General features: G+C 35.7%; 1 protein-coding gene across 4 annotated transcripts in view; it reads right to left on the minus strand.

Moving 5' to 3' along the window:
* The window catches only part of for (cGMP-dependent protein kinase for), a 353560-nt gene that overhangs the window by 172473 nt on the left and 161283 nt on the right, over positions 1-19804 (minus strand). For all 4 annotated transcript variants that reach the window (XM_090378024.1, XM_090378025.1, XM_090378023.1 and 1 more), the window contains exon 2: positions 6142-6308. In XM_090378024.1, coding sequence (XP_090234150.1) covers positions 6142-6308 — 167 coding nt within the window. The remainder of the gene's footprint in view (positions 1-6141; positions 6309-19804) is intronic.

Consider the following 19804-nt stretch of genomic DNA (forward strand, 5'->3'; position numbering starts at 1 on the left):
CCAGAAAGCTATGTTATAGAAGCCACGTTCGAAATACAAAAGGTAGTTGACTGTGAGCATTGAAAAAATTATTAGTGGAAAGGGATTTGAAGACTGAAACCAGCAGATATTATTGAAATCCTTGAAGCTCATAGGGAACAATTATTAGTGGATGATATTTTATCATAATATGAATAAGATAACAAAAATGACAAAACAAATAAAAATGCACAGATAGCAACACACAAAAGACTAGCTGAGTTTTTAAAACTTTTTGCCTTTAGCCAGTGGGTAGTTTATTGCTGGAACAGACTTCCATCTCTTGTTGTGGAAGTTGATAGCTTAAATAAATTTAAGGCTGAGCTAAATAGGCATTTGGAGTGAATGGATGGGTGAAATTTTTTTTTTTTTTTTTTTTTTTGACTGCATAAGCTTGCTTTCTTGCATCATATGCCTCAACTAATGCTAACTTTCAAATTAGCTTAGCCAGGAAATTTTGGACATGGATCCTAATTTGGATAGAGGTTTAAAATTTCACAGAAATTTATCATTAGCTTTAACTCCTTATGAAGAATTATACAGAGAAAAACAGCATGCTGCTAAGCAAACAACTTTAACTTTTTCCAAAAAGCACTGGTTACTGTTGCAAGTTTATCACAGCAAGACAGCATTGAAAAAGCAATGGATTTAGATGAAAAATATACATGTATTACTAAGCATAATTTTTTGGACTTGTTTGTATATTTTTGTAAATGAAAACAATGGTAAAATGTTAAATATTTTTTTTAAAATGAAGCCCCCCCTTTTTTTTTAATGTAATAAATTTTTTATGTACAAGCACAGAATCCCATTATTTCATAGAAACTACATTTCATATTGTGGATTTGCACTGTGCAGTGGTTTCCTGGAACATAACCCACACAAATCGCAGAATGATAATAATGGTAGATTGTTATAGCATTCTCCCATTATACTGACTTCCTCTAGTTTTTGAAAGGGAGACATCTGGTGTCATGCATAAAAGAAAAACCACAAAAATGTTCATTTGAGACCAGAATACAGAATTTATTCCAAAAAAATAAATTAATAATCTCACAAATATGATTAAATATTTACTTTTGTATCATTTTTTTCTTAAAGTTAATTGAGATTTGTCCATTACATTATAAAAAAAAAAAGTACACAAATTGTTATCTGGATAAATTAAATTAAATTTACAAAATAAAAGACAATCATTTTTTCTTTTTTCCCAATTTGTAAAAAATCCTTGCACATACAAAAAAAAAATAGATGTCAGTCTTGAAATCAGTATATCAAACTTAGGGAAGGTAACCTTTTAGAAAGTATTTCTACAAATTTAAATTTGCAGAGCCTGTGTATTCCCATTAAATGTATGTCACAGGAAGCAATGAGAAAATTAATGCATTTCATTTTGATGTGCAATTAATGCAATGTATTTTTAAGCTTATTTTCTTTGTATTTATATTCTAAAAGTATATTTTATTTTACTTTTTAGTTTTGTTCAATTATATAGTACTGTACTGACTACTCAGAAGTTTTGCATTCCAAACCTTTTCACTTGTTAGAGCCGGAAAAAAAAAAAAAAAAATTACATATATACAATGGCTTCAAACTTAATGGTCACAAACCAGCACAAAGCAAGAACCCATGAAAATATCTGGCTGCAACCTTGCAAGTAGATGATCATTAATGAACCTTTAATGAATATTGTGATAAACAGAAATTTATAACTAATTTCCATTAATGCCAATTGATGCTAAAATTACAATGAATGCCAGTTGATGCTAAAATTATAATGAATGTGGACACACAAATCATTGAGGATTATCACCCTCCATGATTTGTGGAGCTGTATGTGCATCTTACGGTTAAAAGTGAAGTTAGGATGAAATGTTAGTTACTACTAGTCAATGGGAAAGAACAATTAACAAGTAGGATAAAAAATTTCACTGTGAACTATTTGAATACACAATTCTATTGTTGCTACAGATGAGATAGTTGCATATTCTGAATACAGTGCTATAACATAAAGGCATTTGTAGAGGATGTATATATGATACAGCTACCTACACTGTCTCTTAAGTCTAGAATTTTGTCACTGCATATAACAGAAAATACTATCCACATAACTGGAAATAATTAATATACGGAATTTTGCATGTTTCAACTTTGGCCCAAATAATTTATCTTTAGTATCAAGTACACAAATCTGGCTTTATATGTAAAGTTATACATGCTTAATATTACATAATGGAACTAATATATATATAGACTATTTCCCCATTTTTCTATCTTCTTATTCTAATCTCTCTCTCTCTCTCTCTCTCTCTCTCTCTCTCTCTCTCTCTCTCTCTCTCTCTCTCTCTCTCTCTCTCTCTCTCTCTCTCGTGAAATGAGCTAAATTAAATATTGTTGTGCAAGCCCTTCAGGCGCCTCCGTAGCCAGGTGGGCAGGAGCAGCAGTGCGTAGCACACGCTTCTTGATTAGACCAGGGTTCGAGCCCGTGACCACCGAATACGGAGGGTGCGGAAAGGTCAGGGAATGACCACCGCATATCTCCGGAGCAATATGGCCTTAGATACCAATGCTCCTAAAAACGAAACAACAACAACAACAACAACAAGCCCTTCACAACCAGAAGGCCAGGAGTTATGATTAATAACCCAGGAGCCAGGGTGTGTGTGTGTATACATCCATGCACTGAAATTTTCTAATGATATTTTTAGCAATAAATTTCAGTGACAAACTTGCATTCCTATCAAAGCAAATCAGAACATATTATTCACTGTTATTGTTACTAAAGTAAACAATTACCATGAAATTTTCTATTGTAAAAAAAAAAATAATAATCAATAAATAATAATAATAACAAAAAAAAAAAAAAATATATATATATACATATATATAAAACTGCAAGTTAACATAGTTTATACCAGTCATATATTTTCTAACAATGAAAAATTATGACAAGTTAATTTTTAATAAAACAAAGAAACTAAATTGCACATTAATGCTCTGCTATATCAAATATTAAGCATCTATTATGTGAAATATTTTGTTATCAAATAATCACCTGTAAGAACTTGACAAAGATAATCCAACCATTTTAAGGGATCATAGGATAAGATGAGAAAATAAATATATGAAATGAAAGAATAAATATACGAAAGGAAAGAAAGAGCAAGATTTACATTATCCACAATGAGCATTGATACAAATATAAAATGAGTAGTAAAAAAGAAGACAAATATTCATTGGCAGCAGCAGCAGACAACTATAATCCTGATTCTCTGCAATATTTGTTGCTTAGCTGGCAAAAATATTTGTCTGAAGCTGCACTAATGATAGCCCATGTGATTGGCAGCAGCCTACTGGTGCCTGCTACCAATACATACATTAACTAGCACACTATTTTAATCCATTTTTCACAACCTATGACAAAGAGATAAAAGGAGATAAAAACATAAAATAAAAACTGAATGAGGTGCAAAGATCACAACTGAAGGTCAGTCACTGAAAAGCAGAAAAATAATGAAAACTGAAATAAGCTCCTAATTTCATTAGAATATTAAGAATATTAATAAAATATTTCTATAAACTTGAAACCATCTATATCTGGAATATCAGAAATAATATTTTAATAATTCAATGAAATTTTAAAAAATGCTAATGATAACCAGATCATAATATTAGGGATGTCATGATATTTTATTCAAATTAATTTATTTAAATGTATTTATTTATATTAATGGACATGGATCAAGTTCAAAATAAAATAAAAGTAATGTTTTATATTTTGTAATGCTTTTGTCTTCTTTATAAGAAAGATAATTTTCTTTAAAAATTTAAATGAAATTTAAATTTGGGGTAAGTAATTCATTAATAACTTAAGAAATATTTGCTTATCCCATTGCATCATCAAACAAAATAGACTAGAATGGCTTTCCCATCATTCTATAATTTGTGCCTATGACAAAGGCAGGACCAGATCAGATGGCCATTCTCAGTCATATCTTTCTATCTCTAAGTTTTTTCTCTCCACAATTGTACTGATAATCTCTCAGGATGAAATCCTTTCCTAATTATATGCCCCAGTCAAGTCTTTAAGAAGCAGTCCTATACTCATTAATTTATGGATAAATATCTTTCAAATTTTTTATATTAAAATCTTTGAAACATGACAGTTACTTTCACAAATGGTTATCAACTTGCATAAAACACATATTATACATTTCTGTACCCCACCCCCACGGACAAGGGAAAATCAAAACATTCCAGGACGGAATTTTTATTTAAAAAAACATAATATTTATATATAATTGGACATTGCATTTTTCAAAATAATATTCTTTGCTGTTTACACACATCTTCCATCAATTAGTTATATGAAATGCAAAAGCACTTCTTTAAAGTCCTTTTTTCAAAGTTCCTTTATTGTGATTGTTTTAACTACTAAAACTTTTGCTTCATAAAAAAAGCATTGTCCCTTTAATAAGTTCTTTAGCTTGGGGAAAAAATAAAACTCATAGGGCATAAGGTCAAATGAAACATGAAGTACATTGCACCGATAGTTACAAATTTTCTGGAAAGGCATTCAAAAAGTAATTTGTATTACTAGTGCATGATGTGCATGTTTACTACAATGTAGTAATTACTAATTTTTCCTTGAAAACAAATGCTTCTCCTTGAAAATCATTATGCATTCTCACATGCATAATGATTATATCTTTATAGTCAAAAAATAATTCTCATAATTTTAACTTCATCTTTTGATCCAAATTTGCTTCTTCCTGAGAAACTTCCATACATGTGACTGTAATTTTATCAGCAGGTCACAAAGATAAAGGAGGCAGCAAAGGAAGTAAGCAAACCCTTAGCCATAATTATGAGAGCTTCCTTGAACTCAGGTGAAGTCCCCGTGGACTGGAGATGTGCAAATGTCATCCCAATTCAAAAAGGAGGATCAAAGGATGACACAAGTAATTATAGACCTGTTGGTTTAACTTTGTTCAGGAGAATTAATGGAGGCACTGGTTAAAGAAGCACTGCAGGATGGATTATCTAGACAAGACTGCAGTTATAGTTCAGGCACAGCATGAGTTTGTTAGGGAGAAGTCTTGTCTGACCAATTTGATTGAATACTATGATGTGGTCACAAAGTAACTGGATGCAAAAAATAATTTTGATATCATATACTTGGATTTTTGGAGAACTTTTGATACTGTGGAAGACTACTGTACAAATTGGAGCAGTATGGCATTAAGGGCAAATTGCTGCTATGGATAAAAGGATGGTTGAGTGGGAGAAGACAGAGTGGTAATCAAAGGACACTGCTCTTTGCAGACTAATGTTATTAGTGGAGTCCCCCGGGGTTCTGTGTTGGGTCCATTGTTGTTTTCTGTATTTATTAATGATAGTGATGAGGGTATATCAGGCTTAACATCCAAGTCTGCAGATGATACGAAAGTTGGCAGGGTTGTTAATGACAGTGAGGACGGTACGCTACTGCAACCTCTCAGCCTCTAGAAGAGGCTGAGAGGTGGCAACTGAAGTTTAACATTGACAAATACAAAGTACTGCATATGGGTAGCAGTGACCCCAGAGTAGCGTACTAACTGTGTGATACTAAACTCAGGAAAGGGGAGATTTAAAAAGATCTGGGGGTAATTGTGCAGTCAGATATGGAGTTTTCTGAGCAGTGCAGACAGGCTGCCAGAGCAGCTCATGGGGGTCTCATCAATGATATACAGGAATTTTGCTAGCAAGGATAAGGAGGTGATTATTCTTCTACATCTATTTTTTGGAATAACCTTTCTTCAAATAATGAAATACTACAATCAACAAAAATTCACAAGTAATGTTAATAAGTTTCTTCTGACTTCTCAGTTATAAGTCAATTCAGTATAGCTGGGTTAATGGCTCAAAATTAGTGACCTAAGGACTCATTTTTCATTAAAAATATCTAATGAATCCCAACTTTTTTTGTAATGTGAAACACAAGCTGCTACAAGTAAGGTTATAAATTATGATGCAGTCAAACATACATACGTTTATTTGCAAAACATTTATCACGGCTTTATACAACTTGGATACATTAAAAAACACAAGGAAATCAGTCACCAAAATGCACATACATCTTACCTTCCATGACATATACAACTGACCCATAATCTCCTTCTTTGATAATAAGGCTATCCCTTGCATATTCAACCGGACACATACAATCCGTGATTTCTTTTATTTGTACTGTTTCTAAGTTCTTCATAAAGTCATTGTCCAGGATAGCATGCTTAATAAGCTCTTTAGATCTGAAAACATTAATTGAGTAGGTTAAAAATAATGTTAATAAACAAATGCAGATAAAAATTCTTAATTAAGCCAGTTCAATTCTTATTGAACTGGACTTAATAACACAAGGAAATCAGTCAATTGCATATACATAATTGCATATACATAAAAAACATATTCTTCTTGTAGGAAATGCTATGTCCATATTTTTCATCTGATTGAGCAAGAGGTCACTCAAATAAAAGGGGTTAACTTTAAGAAGGGAACTGTTATTTCATAGTCCCAAAAAGTTCAATAATTAATGAGAAATTAATGAAATTTTTAAAAAAGGGCAGCTGAAATATAACTGCTGCACTTAGCAGCATTTGTACAATATGCCCGAATAACTCAGTGTTAACAATGTTTGTTTTTTTTCCCCACTTAATTCAAAATTCTATGTGAAAAAAAAAAAAAAAAAAAAAATCCTTATTTTGTTCAGATAAAAAAAAAAAATTGGGGGAACGCTGGCAATTAAAATGAATGTTTCATATTTATTTATATAATATATTTATACTGTTAATATAGTGGCAAAAATAATTATGGATGGATTGTCAAAAATATAATAATAATGATGAAAACTAGCTCTACAATATGCTGTAACAGAACATACATTTTTAATCTAAAAAAAAAAAAAAAAAAAAAAAAATGTAAAACTTTTTTTCATGTTCCACTTAAGCCACCAATTACTAGTATTAATATTATGATTTGTTAGGTGTGCCATTGCAAGACCTGACACAAAAAACAAAAAAAAATAGCATTTTGTAATGATCATTATAAGTTCAATAACAGCTTAAAATACTAAGAACAGAGCTGTCTAAATTGATACTCCTAGTCCTCCCTACCAATTTTTCACTTAGCTTTTTTTTTCTTTTTTCATAAGTTGATTATGTTCATTTAGAAGAGCAACAGCTCTTAATATATCTTGGTTACCCACCTTTTCCTCAAAAGGAATTTCTGCTTAACTTGTGATTAGATGAGAGATTACTGTGTCTCTGAAGACTTGTAATAAGCCACTAACAAACAGCTATAGCTGATGGCAAAAGGCTGTTTGATGCACATTTTTCTTTAAATTACCTTAAATTTCATTTAGAAGCCTATTAATTACCAATGAAATCATAAGAATATATGAAAATACCATTCTGTTAAAAAGCAAAAGGCTCCTTTCAATCATGCCTGTTGTCCTTATCATGAGAGAGAGAGAGAAAGAGAGTCTCTCCACACTCTTTCTCACAGATGTACTGTTTCTGCTGCATGCCTTTTCTACAGATACTTCCATGGGCACTGTTCTTCTGAATTGGCTTCTATAATTCCCACTCCATCTTTCAAAACAAGTGCCACTACCAGCCAACATCCATTTACTGTCCAACTTCAAACTCACAGAACCAACTTTTTTTTCTTCCTCATTTATTCATTCAACTGCAGTTTTTCTGGAACAACCTTCCTTCATATGTATTTCGTGAACAGTCTACAGAAGTTCAAGTCTAATGTCAACAAATATCTTCTTTCATCTTCTCAATCTACAACCCATGCATGGTACTAAGTACTACAGGTTTTAATACCTCTCGCGTTTGGGGTTTTCATTAAAAAAAAATAATAATAATAATAATAATAAAAGGATGAAGAGGAAATGTATATGAAATATGTTGAAACCAATAATTTTCTTTTTTAAATAGGCTACCTTAAACTATATATAAGGTGGAACTGAGATAGCAAATTGCTATGGATACTAAAAATATTAAGACTAGAAAGTAAAAGCAGCTGCACAGATACAAAGAATCACCATAAATGATGAAAGACGGGATTAAAAATAATAATTTGGAATATTTGTTCATTTAATAACAGTGTGCACAAGGTAAATGGTGAGCTCTCTCGCATACATAATTAAATATATAAAACAGATTTCATGAAAATTAACTTTATTTACTTATTATAATGTTAAAAATCAACCAAATATGATTATATTTCAAGTTTGACTAACCCAGCACAATGGCAGGTAGGATTTAAAATACTGCCTTGTGATATTTTTGAGAATCTATTGTATTCAAAAACAAGTTTAAAAAAAATTAACATCAATCAAGCATGCTTGATTGACTGATTGGTTGATTTTGGATTTTATGGTGCATGAGCAACTAAGGCCATGATGTGCCAAGTCCATCCAATATTTAAATATATTAAAATGCAAGTTACTTAAAAATACAATGCTATTATCAATATGTACAAATGACTATAAGACAAGTAAATTTAGATAAAAATAAAATCAGGTAAAAAAAAAATGAAATATACATGATGCGTACTAAAAACATTTATATTCATGTACAAGAGTTTGCAATTTCTAAGTTAAAAGTTGCAGACATTGTCTTTGTCAGTTAAAATCTAACTGAGTGTATAAGGTTCAGTCAGATGGTGAAAAGTGCTAAAATATAAATGGCATGCATTTTAAAATCTAGGATACTCAATAACATGTTTCACAGTTAAAATGGTGTCACAATGCTTGCACATGAGTCATCACCCCTCAGGAGAAAAGCACGAGTTAGGTGACTGTGCCCTATGTGGAGCCGAGAACAATTTCCTCTTTACAGTCAATGTTCGATTACAGGCTTAATCTCATATAACTTATTTTCAGGCTACCCATGCCAAGGTGTTGCCATTGGGAAACCAGTTTCTTTCATATGAATTGCCAGTAGTATGTATAGGAAATTAACAGATGAGAGTTAGTCATTGATTTGACTGCGGAGTTTGCAAAATCACTTCCAAAGATCCCAACGTGACTGGGGATCCAGCATAAGTGAATATCAAATTCCAATTCAGAAGGAAATGTAGCCTCTACTGCACCTGGGACAGGACTAAAGGAAGACTGAACCTCATTGATGAAAAAGCCTGCAATGAACTGAGAAATCGGTATATATATATATATATATAATGCATTTTTGGTGGTGGTGTGTTTGTATGTGATCCAAGACTAATTCAATTGCATGGCATGCATGCTGAATATGCTGCATTTGCCAGGGATCTGCTCGCATATTGTAGCACCTGGGAATACATCAGCAGATCCAACAGATACCTCTGACTTCAAACCATCTGCGAAGACAGGCAAGAAGTCAGAATGCTCAGAAGAGCTGCAGGTGGACAGCAAATGGAGTACTATCCTTCCACCCTAATTGTTGAGAGAGAAGTAGCACACTAGAATTGCCAGAGTGGAAGGGACTGCCTAGGTGATGGGACAACATTGTTTACCATGATGTCCAAATTTCTGAACAGATTTTGGATACAAATGCCCAATGGACGATTGGCATTCTGATAGGTGTTGTACAGATTGTCCCAGCATGGCTCAAAAATGGGTGTCCACGTGGGATGGAATGGCAGGGACTTCAGCTTGACAGCATACTGCAGAGACAATGATGGTTCATTAGCTTTGACATATAGACTTTGGACAGATGTTCTGACAGCAGTAGCAATACAAATAGCCTGATGGTGAATAGGATGAAGCCACTGAAAGACACTGTTTCTGGCAGACCCATAATCTAATTTTGATAGTACAAGTCCATGATACAAACAGAGTAAAGTGCACCAGTCTGCACCTCAAGAAGTAGAAGAAAGAGCACGAAGAATGTTCAGCACTCTCGTGCACTTGGTGCGTAGTTGACAAATATGATGGAGGTTTGTTATTTATTGTTATTTGGTTTTTAGGGGCATTAGCAACTAAAGCCATATTGCTCCGGGATATGCGGTGGTCATTCCCTGACCTTTCCGCATCCTCCATATTTGGTGGTGATGGGCTCGAACCCCGGTCTAATCAAGAAGCGTGTGCTGCGCACTGCTGCTCCTTCCCACCTGGCTACGGAGGTGCCATATGATGGAGGAATGTCAACTTTTTATCAAATATGAATCCCAAAAAATTTTGTCTCTGCTACTACTTGAATGGTGCTTTGTCTAAGCCTTAATTCAGATTTGGGGTGAAGGTTATGCTTGCAACAAAAATGGATTCAAACAGTCTTCTCTGGTGAGAAACTGAAACCATTAGCCAATGCCCAGGAGTTGAGGCAAATCGATGGCTTGTGGAAGTTGTCTTTCAATAACCCTCGTGTTGCATGACTGGGAAAATACACTGAAGTTATAAACAGAGTGCATTGTTTATATGGTTGTAGGAAGTTGTTAGGTAATGGAGTTCACTTTAATGGCAAAAAGCATAACACTTAAAACAGATGCTTGTGGTACTCCTTTCTCTTGACAGAAGGTTGATCTTATGCTAATTTGGAACAGATGAAAAAAATTTTTTAATTAAAATGGGAAGGTGACCCCCTAGATAGAGTTTATAAAGGTTTCTTAAAATACCAAATCTCCAAGTTGTGTCAATTGCTTTCTCCATGTCAAAGAAGATGGACAACAGGTGTTCTCTTTTTAGGAAAGCATCTCAAATAGATGTTTCCAGTCTAAGTGGTCCAAAGTGGACCCGTTCCTCTGTAAGTCACAATGAATGTGGGAGAGGTCATTTGATTCCAAGTACCATAAAAGACGAGCATTCACCATTCTTGCACAAAACACTAGTCAGAGCAACTGGTCAATAATTTTTTTGGAAATTTAGGATCCTTTCCTGGCTTAGCAAAAGCAAGAATAGTTGCCTTGCATCAGGTGTCCAGAAACTGCTCTTCAAGGAAGATTCTATTATATAGAATCTTCTTTGTGCTGTGTATTTTGCCTTCATTTTCCAGATTTTGTCCCAGACTACCTTAGAGCTAGTTTCCTGAGTAATAGAAGATATAAAATGAATCCAAGATTCCCTTTAACTCTGATGTCGGATAAAACATGTATTGGTGCATGTGCTTTTAAAAGCTATAAGATTAGCTATGGTGGGATATCATCTGAATATCCTCCGGGCATTGTTTTACACCATTTTTGCTGCTGTGCATTCTGAATTCCACCATAGTTTGGGAAATAGTGGAAACCGTGTAGATGCTATTGTTATTGTTATTTGGTTTTTAGGAGCATTAGCAACTAAGGCCATATTGCTCCGGGATATGCGGTGGTCATTCCCTGACCTTTCCGCATCCTCCGGATTTGGTGGTGACGGGCTCGAACCCCGGTCTAATCAAGAAGCGTGTGCTACGCACTGCTGCTCCTTCCCACCTGGCTACGGAGGCGCCCATGTAGATGCTTTTGGAATGGTGATGGCTGAAAGTATCAGCCATCATCACCATTCAGCAGCTGTATGGATGATACTTTCTGTGATATACATAACTGCATCATTGATAGGCCCCCGACTGACTGATTGTAGTGATGTCAAAATTTGCCAGCTGCTGAAAGTCATTCCAGTCAGTCTGATCAATCTACCATCACAGTAACCTAAAAGGAAGACAAGGTCTCCCACTATGTAAGCAAGTTATCATGGAGAAGTGATCACTTCCATATGTGTTTTCCTCTACCACCCAGGTAAGTGAAGGGAGGAGAGAAGTAGAGAAGATAAAAGATCAATGACAGAAAACATACTGGTAGGCATGTGGAAGGTTTAAAGTTTCCACATTTAGAAGAGATGTTACTGTCAGTGAGCATATGTTCTATGACATGTCCCCTTCCATTAATGTCAACACTACCCCACAGGATGTTATGTCCATTGAAATCACCAAGAAGTAAGACACGGCAAGGCAACTGTTTTGTTTGTTTTGTTTGGTTTTTAGGAGCATTAGCAACTAAGGCCATATTGCTCTGGGAAATGCGGTGGTCATTCCCTGACCTTTCCGCATCTTCCGTATTTGGTGGTGACGGGCTCGAACCCCAGTCTAATCAAGAAGCGTGTGCTACGCACTGCTGCTCCTTCCCACCTGGCTACGGAGGCACCAAGGCAACTGTACTATGAGATCATCAAGATCTCTCTCGGAGATGTCAGTGCCAGGTGGCAAGTAAATCAAGCAGACTGTTAATAAAAACCTAATTGTACGGTGAATTGCTGCCGCTTTTAAATTAGTGGAAAGCAGCAGAGGTTGGAATGGGGTCTGGTTGCCCACAAGGATAGCAACTCCTCCCTGGACAGGTCCATCCCCAGTTCTGTCCTTACATATGATCGTAATATTATGAAAAGATGGGTTTTTATTTGCCTTCAAATATATCTCCTGCAAGCAAAAGCAAAAACTGGCTCATGCTTTTGCAAGAGGGCCTTGGTGCAGTCAGTATTTTGCCAGAATCTCAACAATTCCACTATAGGAATTTTGTCTAATTAGAAATGTCTGTACTATTTCCTAATTAGAAAAGGCTGTACTAATATGCTCAAAACTTAAGAAATTGTGTGAAACTTTTCACTTTTCCCATTCCAGAATATATCTTGCACAGCACAGCACAGTACATTTTGGAAGAAAATAATTTTTACTTAATATAAGATATGTACCATATATTTACTGTATATATATATATATATATATATATCCATATATATATATATATCCCTTCTTCTGAAACATGCTTGTACACCTGGCTACACTAAAAGTGTAGCCAGGTGTACAAGTTTTTGCATAGATATGCATGCAATATTTCTCTCAGCCTTTCTTACAACTATAATGTGACCATCCAAAATCTGTAAAATTCCAAGATCCAGTGAAAATCAGGTCCTGAAGTTTGGATCTGAGAGGTTTGACTGTAACTGTATGATTAGCATTTAGTATTTAAAGATTAAATGCACAAGGCATAATATGTTATGGGTTTAAATTAACTATATAATATCGGTGTATATAACACCATAGTTTAGCCATAAATTAAACTACAAACAGTGTGGAGGCATCTTTTTTTAATTATATCTCATATTGTGGCTACCTTCACAACGAGATACCAGGTATTGCACTACTTCGAATAAGTAACGCTTCTCTAGTAGAGAAGACTACTGTTATTTATTCTGAGTGGATACCACCATCCAGGCAGTCACTGTTTCAAAGCAACCGTCTGGGTGGTGGTATCCATTGAGAATAAATAACAGTAGTCTTCTCTACTAGAGAAGCGTTACTTATTCGAAGTAGTGCAATACCTGGTATCTCGTTGTGAAGGTAGTCAGGTGGTAGATGACTTTCATCAACTGGTGAAATACCGCCACGCTTATTGGAGGCTTGAAGTGGTGAAACCCATGTTTAGTCTCTAGAGCAAAGTTTCCGGCATCCCCCCCCCCATACTTCTCCTTCAACCCATGCACAGTACTAAGTACTATAGGTTTTGATACCTTTCGTGTTTGGGGTTTTCATAAAAAAAAAAAAAAAAAAAGCCACAATATGAGATACAATTAAAAACAATGCCTTCACACTATATACGTAGTTTAATTTATGGGTAAACTATGGTGTATCTACACCGATATTATATGATTAGCATTTAGTTTACTTCTACAATACATATGCAAAGTAGTCAGGAGTTTACTTTCCCAAGGAGGTATGCCAGATTCTGTGAATGATTTGTCTGCTGCTGTTGTTGTTGTTATTTGGTTCTTAGGAGCATTAGCAACTAAGGCCATATTGCTCTGGGGATATGCGGTGGTCATTCTCTGACCTTTCCGCATCCTCCGTATTTGGTGGTCACGGGCTCGAACCCTGGTCTAATCAAGAAGCGTGTGCTACGCACTGCTACTCCCGCCCACCTGGCTACGGAGGCGCCTGATTTGTCTGCAATATTTGTGATCTAAGTAGACTGCAGAATGCCATGGAGCTCAGGGGTGGATCCAGGTTAGGGCTAGAGAGGGGCTACAACCCTCCCACTTATGATCAAAATAATGTGAATTTTACTACTACATGGTGATTAAAGCTTAATGATTATTCCCTGGAACACTGCTTTGGCCCCCAATCCCCTTCAGAAAATCAGAGGACTACCCAGATGGAACTTGACTATAAAAGTGAAAAATAAGGTTCCAGTTTAAAGTACAGCAATTAGTAAATTGCCTTCCTGGTGATATGCTTTTTATTTAAGTGTAATATAATTACAATGAAATAAATTCCAAATGGCCAGGTAATCTTGCCCTAAATCCAATGACATTTCAGAAATCCTTTGGGTTCCATTATCAAGTCAAAAGGAAATAGAGAAGAAAGGAGGGATGTTGTAAGTTTTCTGAAACACAGATTGTCATAAAACCTTAATCAGAAATGATATTTTTGATGTTTCTAACCAAACTCAATTACAGAAATTAAAATTATAACGGCAAAAGGGTTTGTAACTATTACAAACACTTCACTGATAGAGGGCAAGGTACAGAATTTTTTTTCCTAAATGTTAATAATGAGAAGGAAAATTTACTAGAACACACAACTAAAGTGATCTACTCTTGTGTGGTAACAAAACTAATACTGAAGTTACAACTGTGGTATTGAACAGAGAAGGGCACCTATCAAAGATCTGAAATCTTTTACTGGACACAGACACCTACAAACAGAATTGTAGTGGCAAATGATGCAAGAAAGCAAGTAAAAAAACAACACAAAACTACACATTTCACCCATTCACACCCTGCAAGAATTTGTCTAGTTCTTCCTTGATTTTATCCAAGCCATCCATCCACTTCCACAAACATGCGGGAACACTGTTCCAACAATCAACCACAAGATGGCTGAAGGCAAATTTCTGCATGTCTATCCTGCAAAACCATCCTTCCTCAACTTAAATTTATGCCCCCCAGCAGCATGTCTGCACTGCTCAGAGAATTTCATATCTAACTGCACAATCACCCCCAGATCTTTATCATTTTCTATCACCCTAAGTGTAGTACCACACAGTTGGTACATTTCTCTTGGGTTACTGCTACCCATATGCAGTACTTTGCATTTGTCAATGTTAATCATTCACAAATTCAGTTGCCACTTCTCAGTGCATTTGCCCAACTTATCTAGATCCAGTTGCGGTAGCACACTGTTTTTTACTGTCATTAACAATCCTGCCAGCCTCTGTATTATCTGTAAACTTAGTCATTAAGCCTGATATACCTTCATCAATATTAAAAACAAAAATAGGCCCAACACCAAACCCTGAGGAACTCCAATGATAACATTAGTCCATGAAGAGTAATGCCCATTGATAACCACTCTCTGTCTTCTTCCACTTAACCATCCCTTTATCCATAGCAGTAACTTGCTCTTAGTGCCACATTTCTCCATTTTCTATAGCAGTCTTTTATATGCAACATTATAAAACTTCCTGAAATCCAAGTATATGATACCAAAATTATTTTTTGCATCCAGTTCCTTGGTCACTGCATCATAGTAACCTATCAGACCGGTTAGACAAGACCGCCCCTTAACAAATCATGCTGTGACTACAGTACAATTGCATTCCTGTCCAGATGGTCCTGCATTACTTCTTTAACCAATGATTCCATTATTTTCCCTGGAACAGATGTTAAGCTAACAAATCAAATTACTCGTCACCTTTCAATCACCCTTTATGAATTGGAGATACATTCACACATCTCCAATCCATAGGGACCTTCCCTGAATCCAATGATGCTCTCATAATTATGATTAAGGGTTTGCTTACCTCCTTTGCTGACTTCCTTAATATTACTGGACAGATCCAATCCACACCAGGTGCTTTTTTTTTTTTTTTTTTTTTTTTTAATGTTCAGTTTCAACAATTTCTCTCCCACTTTCCTTTCAATTATCACAAAGTGTCATTTAGCTCCCCATTAATGTTTGATAAACTTCTGGCATCTCCTCCTCTAATGAATTCCCCATGTGAGAATGTAGATGCAAAATACTTATTCAATTTGTCAGCAACGTGAGCAGGGTCAACAACAGTTAATCCACTGACATCAAGTGGTCCCAATGTGATTCAACCCCTTCCTTCTACTGTTAATAGAACATGCACAGAAGTATGAAAAGTATAGAAATATACATAGAAGTCTTTGCTGCTTTTCTTTTTAGAGACTTCTCATAATCTGCCTTAGCTTGCCAAACCTTTCTGACTTGATTACAGACTAATTTATATATACCATAGGCTTCTGTATCATATGATAATTTATATGAATCCCGTGCATTTTTTCTGCCATGTGTCTCAATAATTCATCTGACATCCAAACCACAAACTGTATTCATTGGTATGAAAAGCCTAGTAGCATCTATGATTACTTCCCTGAATGCTTCCCATTTAGAATTCGCTGTTGGTAACATCATTAGTTGGTCACACAACACATAATTTAAAAACTGTGAGACCACTGTTGTCACCCATACAAAACCATAAGCCTTTCTCTTTACCCTTCACAGTAGTTATGTTTTTAATTAAATTCCACCTTAGTACACTGTGATTGCTGCCACCTAGTGAGTCTTTTACCTGCAGATTCTTAATGCATGAAGAATCACTGCTGATAACCAGATCAAGAGTATTGCTTCCTCTTATTGCATCTCTAAGGTACTACTGTACAAAACAGTCATCCTAGAATTCTACAAAAATCTTGCTAGCGTATGAGTGATCAACCCACAAATTCCAGTCAACATCTGGAAAGTTAAAATCCCATTATAAAATATTCTGATTTACTGGCCCACTCTATTTCTCTGTATAGCTGTTTGGTGTACTCTTCACAGTCATTAGGCCTATAACACTTCCAATGGGACTGGTGGGAGTCATCATGGAACAAATAAATACATGGGCTGTGTAAGGGTAACTAAGAGTAAGACAAGTACATGTATACTTGCATGAACACCAGTGCTAGGAGTACAGTAGATGAATTTGAAGTGCTGGTCAAGACATCAAAGGTGGATATTGTTGGGATATCAGACATGGTGTCACACAGATATAAACAGTGCAGAATTAGAATTTGGGGAGTACAATGTGTACAGAAAGAATAGACAGAATAGGAAGGGAAGAGGGGTAATGCTGTTAAAAACAAAATCTAAGGAAGTGCATCTAGTTGACACATATAGTCAGTGCAATGTTGAGTCAGTTTGGTGTGACATAAGCGCTGGAAAAGCAAAAAAATGAGAGTAGGAGTGTGTTATAGGCCTCTGTACAGTGAACAACTGTACAGAGAAATAGAGAGCCAGTAAATCAGGTTGTATTATAATGGGGGATTTCAACTTTCCAGATATTGATTGGAACTTGTGGATTGGTCACTTGCACACTGGATTTCCTCTACATGTTGTCGGAGATTTATTGGATGATTGTTTTTTTTTTTAAAAAAAAAAAGCATCATTACCCATTTATGGACTAATTCAATGGAAAGGTTCGGTGAAACACAAGTAGTTGCTCTTGACATCTCAAAGGCTTTTGATCGTGTTTGGCATAAAGGTCTTCTAAACAAGCTTCCATCTTATGGTTTGCCAACTGTTTTTAGTAATTGGTTATCCAGTTTTCTCTCTGATCGCTCACTGAGGGTGATGGTAGATGGATCTCTTTCTTCTAACTTCTCCACTAATGCCGGAGTCCCCCAAAGTTCAGTTCTTTCCCCCACTCTTTTCCTCTTGTATATCAATGACCTTCTTCCATTGACTGGAAATCCTATCCATAGTTTTGCCGACGATAGCACATTACATTCAACTTTCCATTTTGAGAAACCTTGTCCTGCTCAATCAGCTTCAACTTCTCGAAAATCTGCTGCCAATTCCTTAAATGCCGATCTTCATGTAATTCTCCAGTGGGGCAAAGACAACTTAGTTGATTTCAACCCTTCTAAAACTCAGTCTTGTCTTATATCTCGCAAAAAGGATTCTTCTGCTCCTATGCTTATCTTTAGTGACACTCCGATTTCTAGGCAAAATGATATATCTCTTTTGGGGATTACCCTGACTTCTAATCTCTCTTGGCACAAGCACATTACAAATATTGCTTCCTCTGCATCTAAAAAACTTGGTTTTCTCTTTCGCTCTCGGCGTTACTTTTCTTCCAATCAGCTGCTCACTCTGTATAAATCGCAAATCCGCCCTGCCATGGAATATTGTTCCCACATCTGGGGTGGTGCCCCCAAAACCTCTCTCAGGCTTCTTGATTCCATTCAGAAGAGGGCAGTTAGGTTAATTAATGATTCATCTCTAACAAAGTCTCTCCACTCGCTTTCTCATAGACGCACTGTTTCTGCTGCATGCCACTTCTACATATACTTCCATGGGCACTGTTCTTCTGAATTGGCTTCTATAATTCCCACTCTCTCTTTCAAAACAGTCCGAACACGTGCCGCCACCAGCCAACATCCATTTACTGCCAACTTCAAACCCACAGAACCAACTTTTCATCTTCCTCATTTATTCATTCAACTGCCATTTTCTGGAACAACCTTCCTTCATACGTATTTCCTGAAAATTACAATCTACAGAAGTTCAAGTCCAATGTCAACAAATATCTTCTTTCGTCTTCTCAACACCCAACCCAAGCACGGTACTAAGTACTATAGGTTCTAATACCTCTCGTGTTTGGGGTTCACATAAAAAAACTAGATGAAGAATCACTGCTGATAATCACATCAACAGCAGTGATTCTTCATGCATTAAAAATCTGCAGATAAAGGAATCACTAGGTGGCAGTGATCACAGTGTGCTGATGTGGGATTTACTTAAAGATGTAACTACCATCCGGGGTAAATGGAAAGGTTTTTGCTTTCGTAAAGGTGACTACAGTGATCTCAAACCGTTTTTAAATTCTATACGGAGGGAGAAACTTATGATGTTACCAACAGCAAATTCTAAATTGGAAGCATTCAAAGAATTAATCGTGGAAGCTACTAGGCTTTTCATACCGATTTAAGAAATACTGTTCAAGGTTTAGGCCTAAATGGATGTCAGATGAACTAATGACACATGTGGCAGAGAAGAAAAATGCATAGGACGAATATAAATTATCAGGTGACACAGAAGAAGCCTATAGTAGATATAAGCTAGTCTGTAATCGGTTTAGGGATTTGGTAGTCGCATCAGCAACTATGGACGTGGTGCATCACTAGTCTGTAATCAAGTCACAAAAAGGAAGTTAGGCAAGCGAAGGCAGATTACGGAAAATCTTTGGCAAAGGATGCTAAGAAAGACAGCAAGGACTTCTTTAGTTATATAAAGTCTAGAAGGAAGGAGATTAATCAGATTCGTCCACTTCATATATTGATAGTTTGACTGTTGATGATCCTGCTCAGATAGCTGACAATCTGAATGAGTATTTTGCATCTACATTCACAGATGAGGAATTATTAAGGGAGGGGAATGCCAGAAGTTTATCAAACTCTGGCAGGAAGCTAAATGATTTTGTAATAACTGAGAGAAAAAAGGAGGAGAAATTGTTGAAGTTAAACATAAGAAAGGTACCTGGGTGGATGGGATCTATCCAGTTATATTAAAGGAGGAGTATAAAAAAATTATGAGACTTGCCATAATTATGAGAGCATCCTTGGACTCAGGGAAGTCCCCAAGGACTTGAGATGTGCAAATGTATCCCCAATTCACAAAGGGGGATCTAATGGTGACACAAGTAATTACAGACCAGTTAGGTTAACTTCTGTTCCAGGGAAAATAATAGTCACTGGTTAAAGAAGCATTGCAGGATCATCTAGACA

This window comes from Mastigoproctus giganteus, chromosome 7 (assembly GCF_048544385.1).
Source record: "Mastigoproctus giganteus isolate SK-2022 chromosome 7, ASM4854438v1, whole genome shotgun sequence".
Lineage (NCBI taxonomy): Eukaryota > Metazoa > Arthropoda > Arachnida > Uropygi > Thelyphonidae > Mastigoproctus > Mastigoproctus giganteus.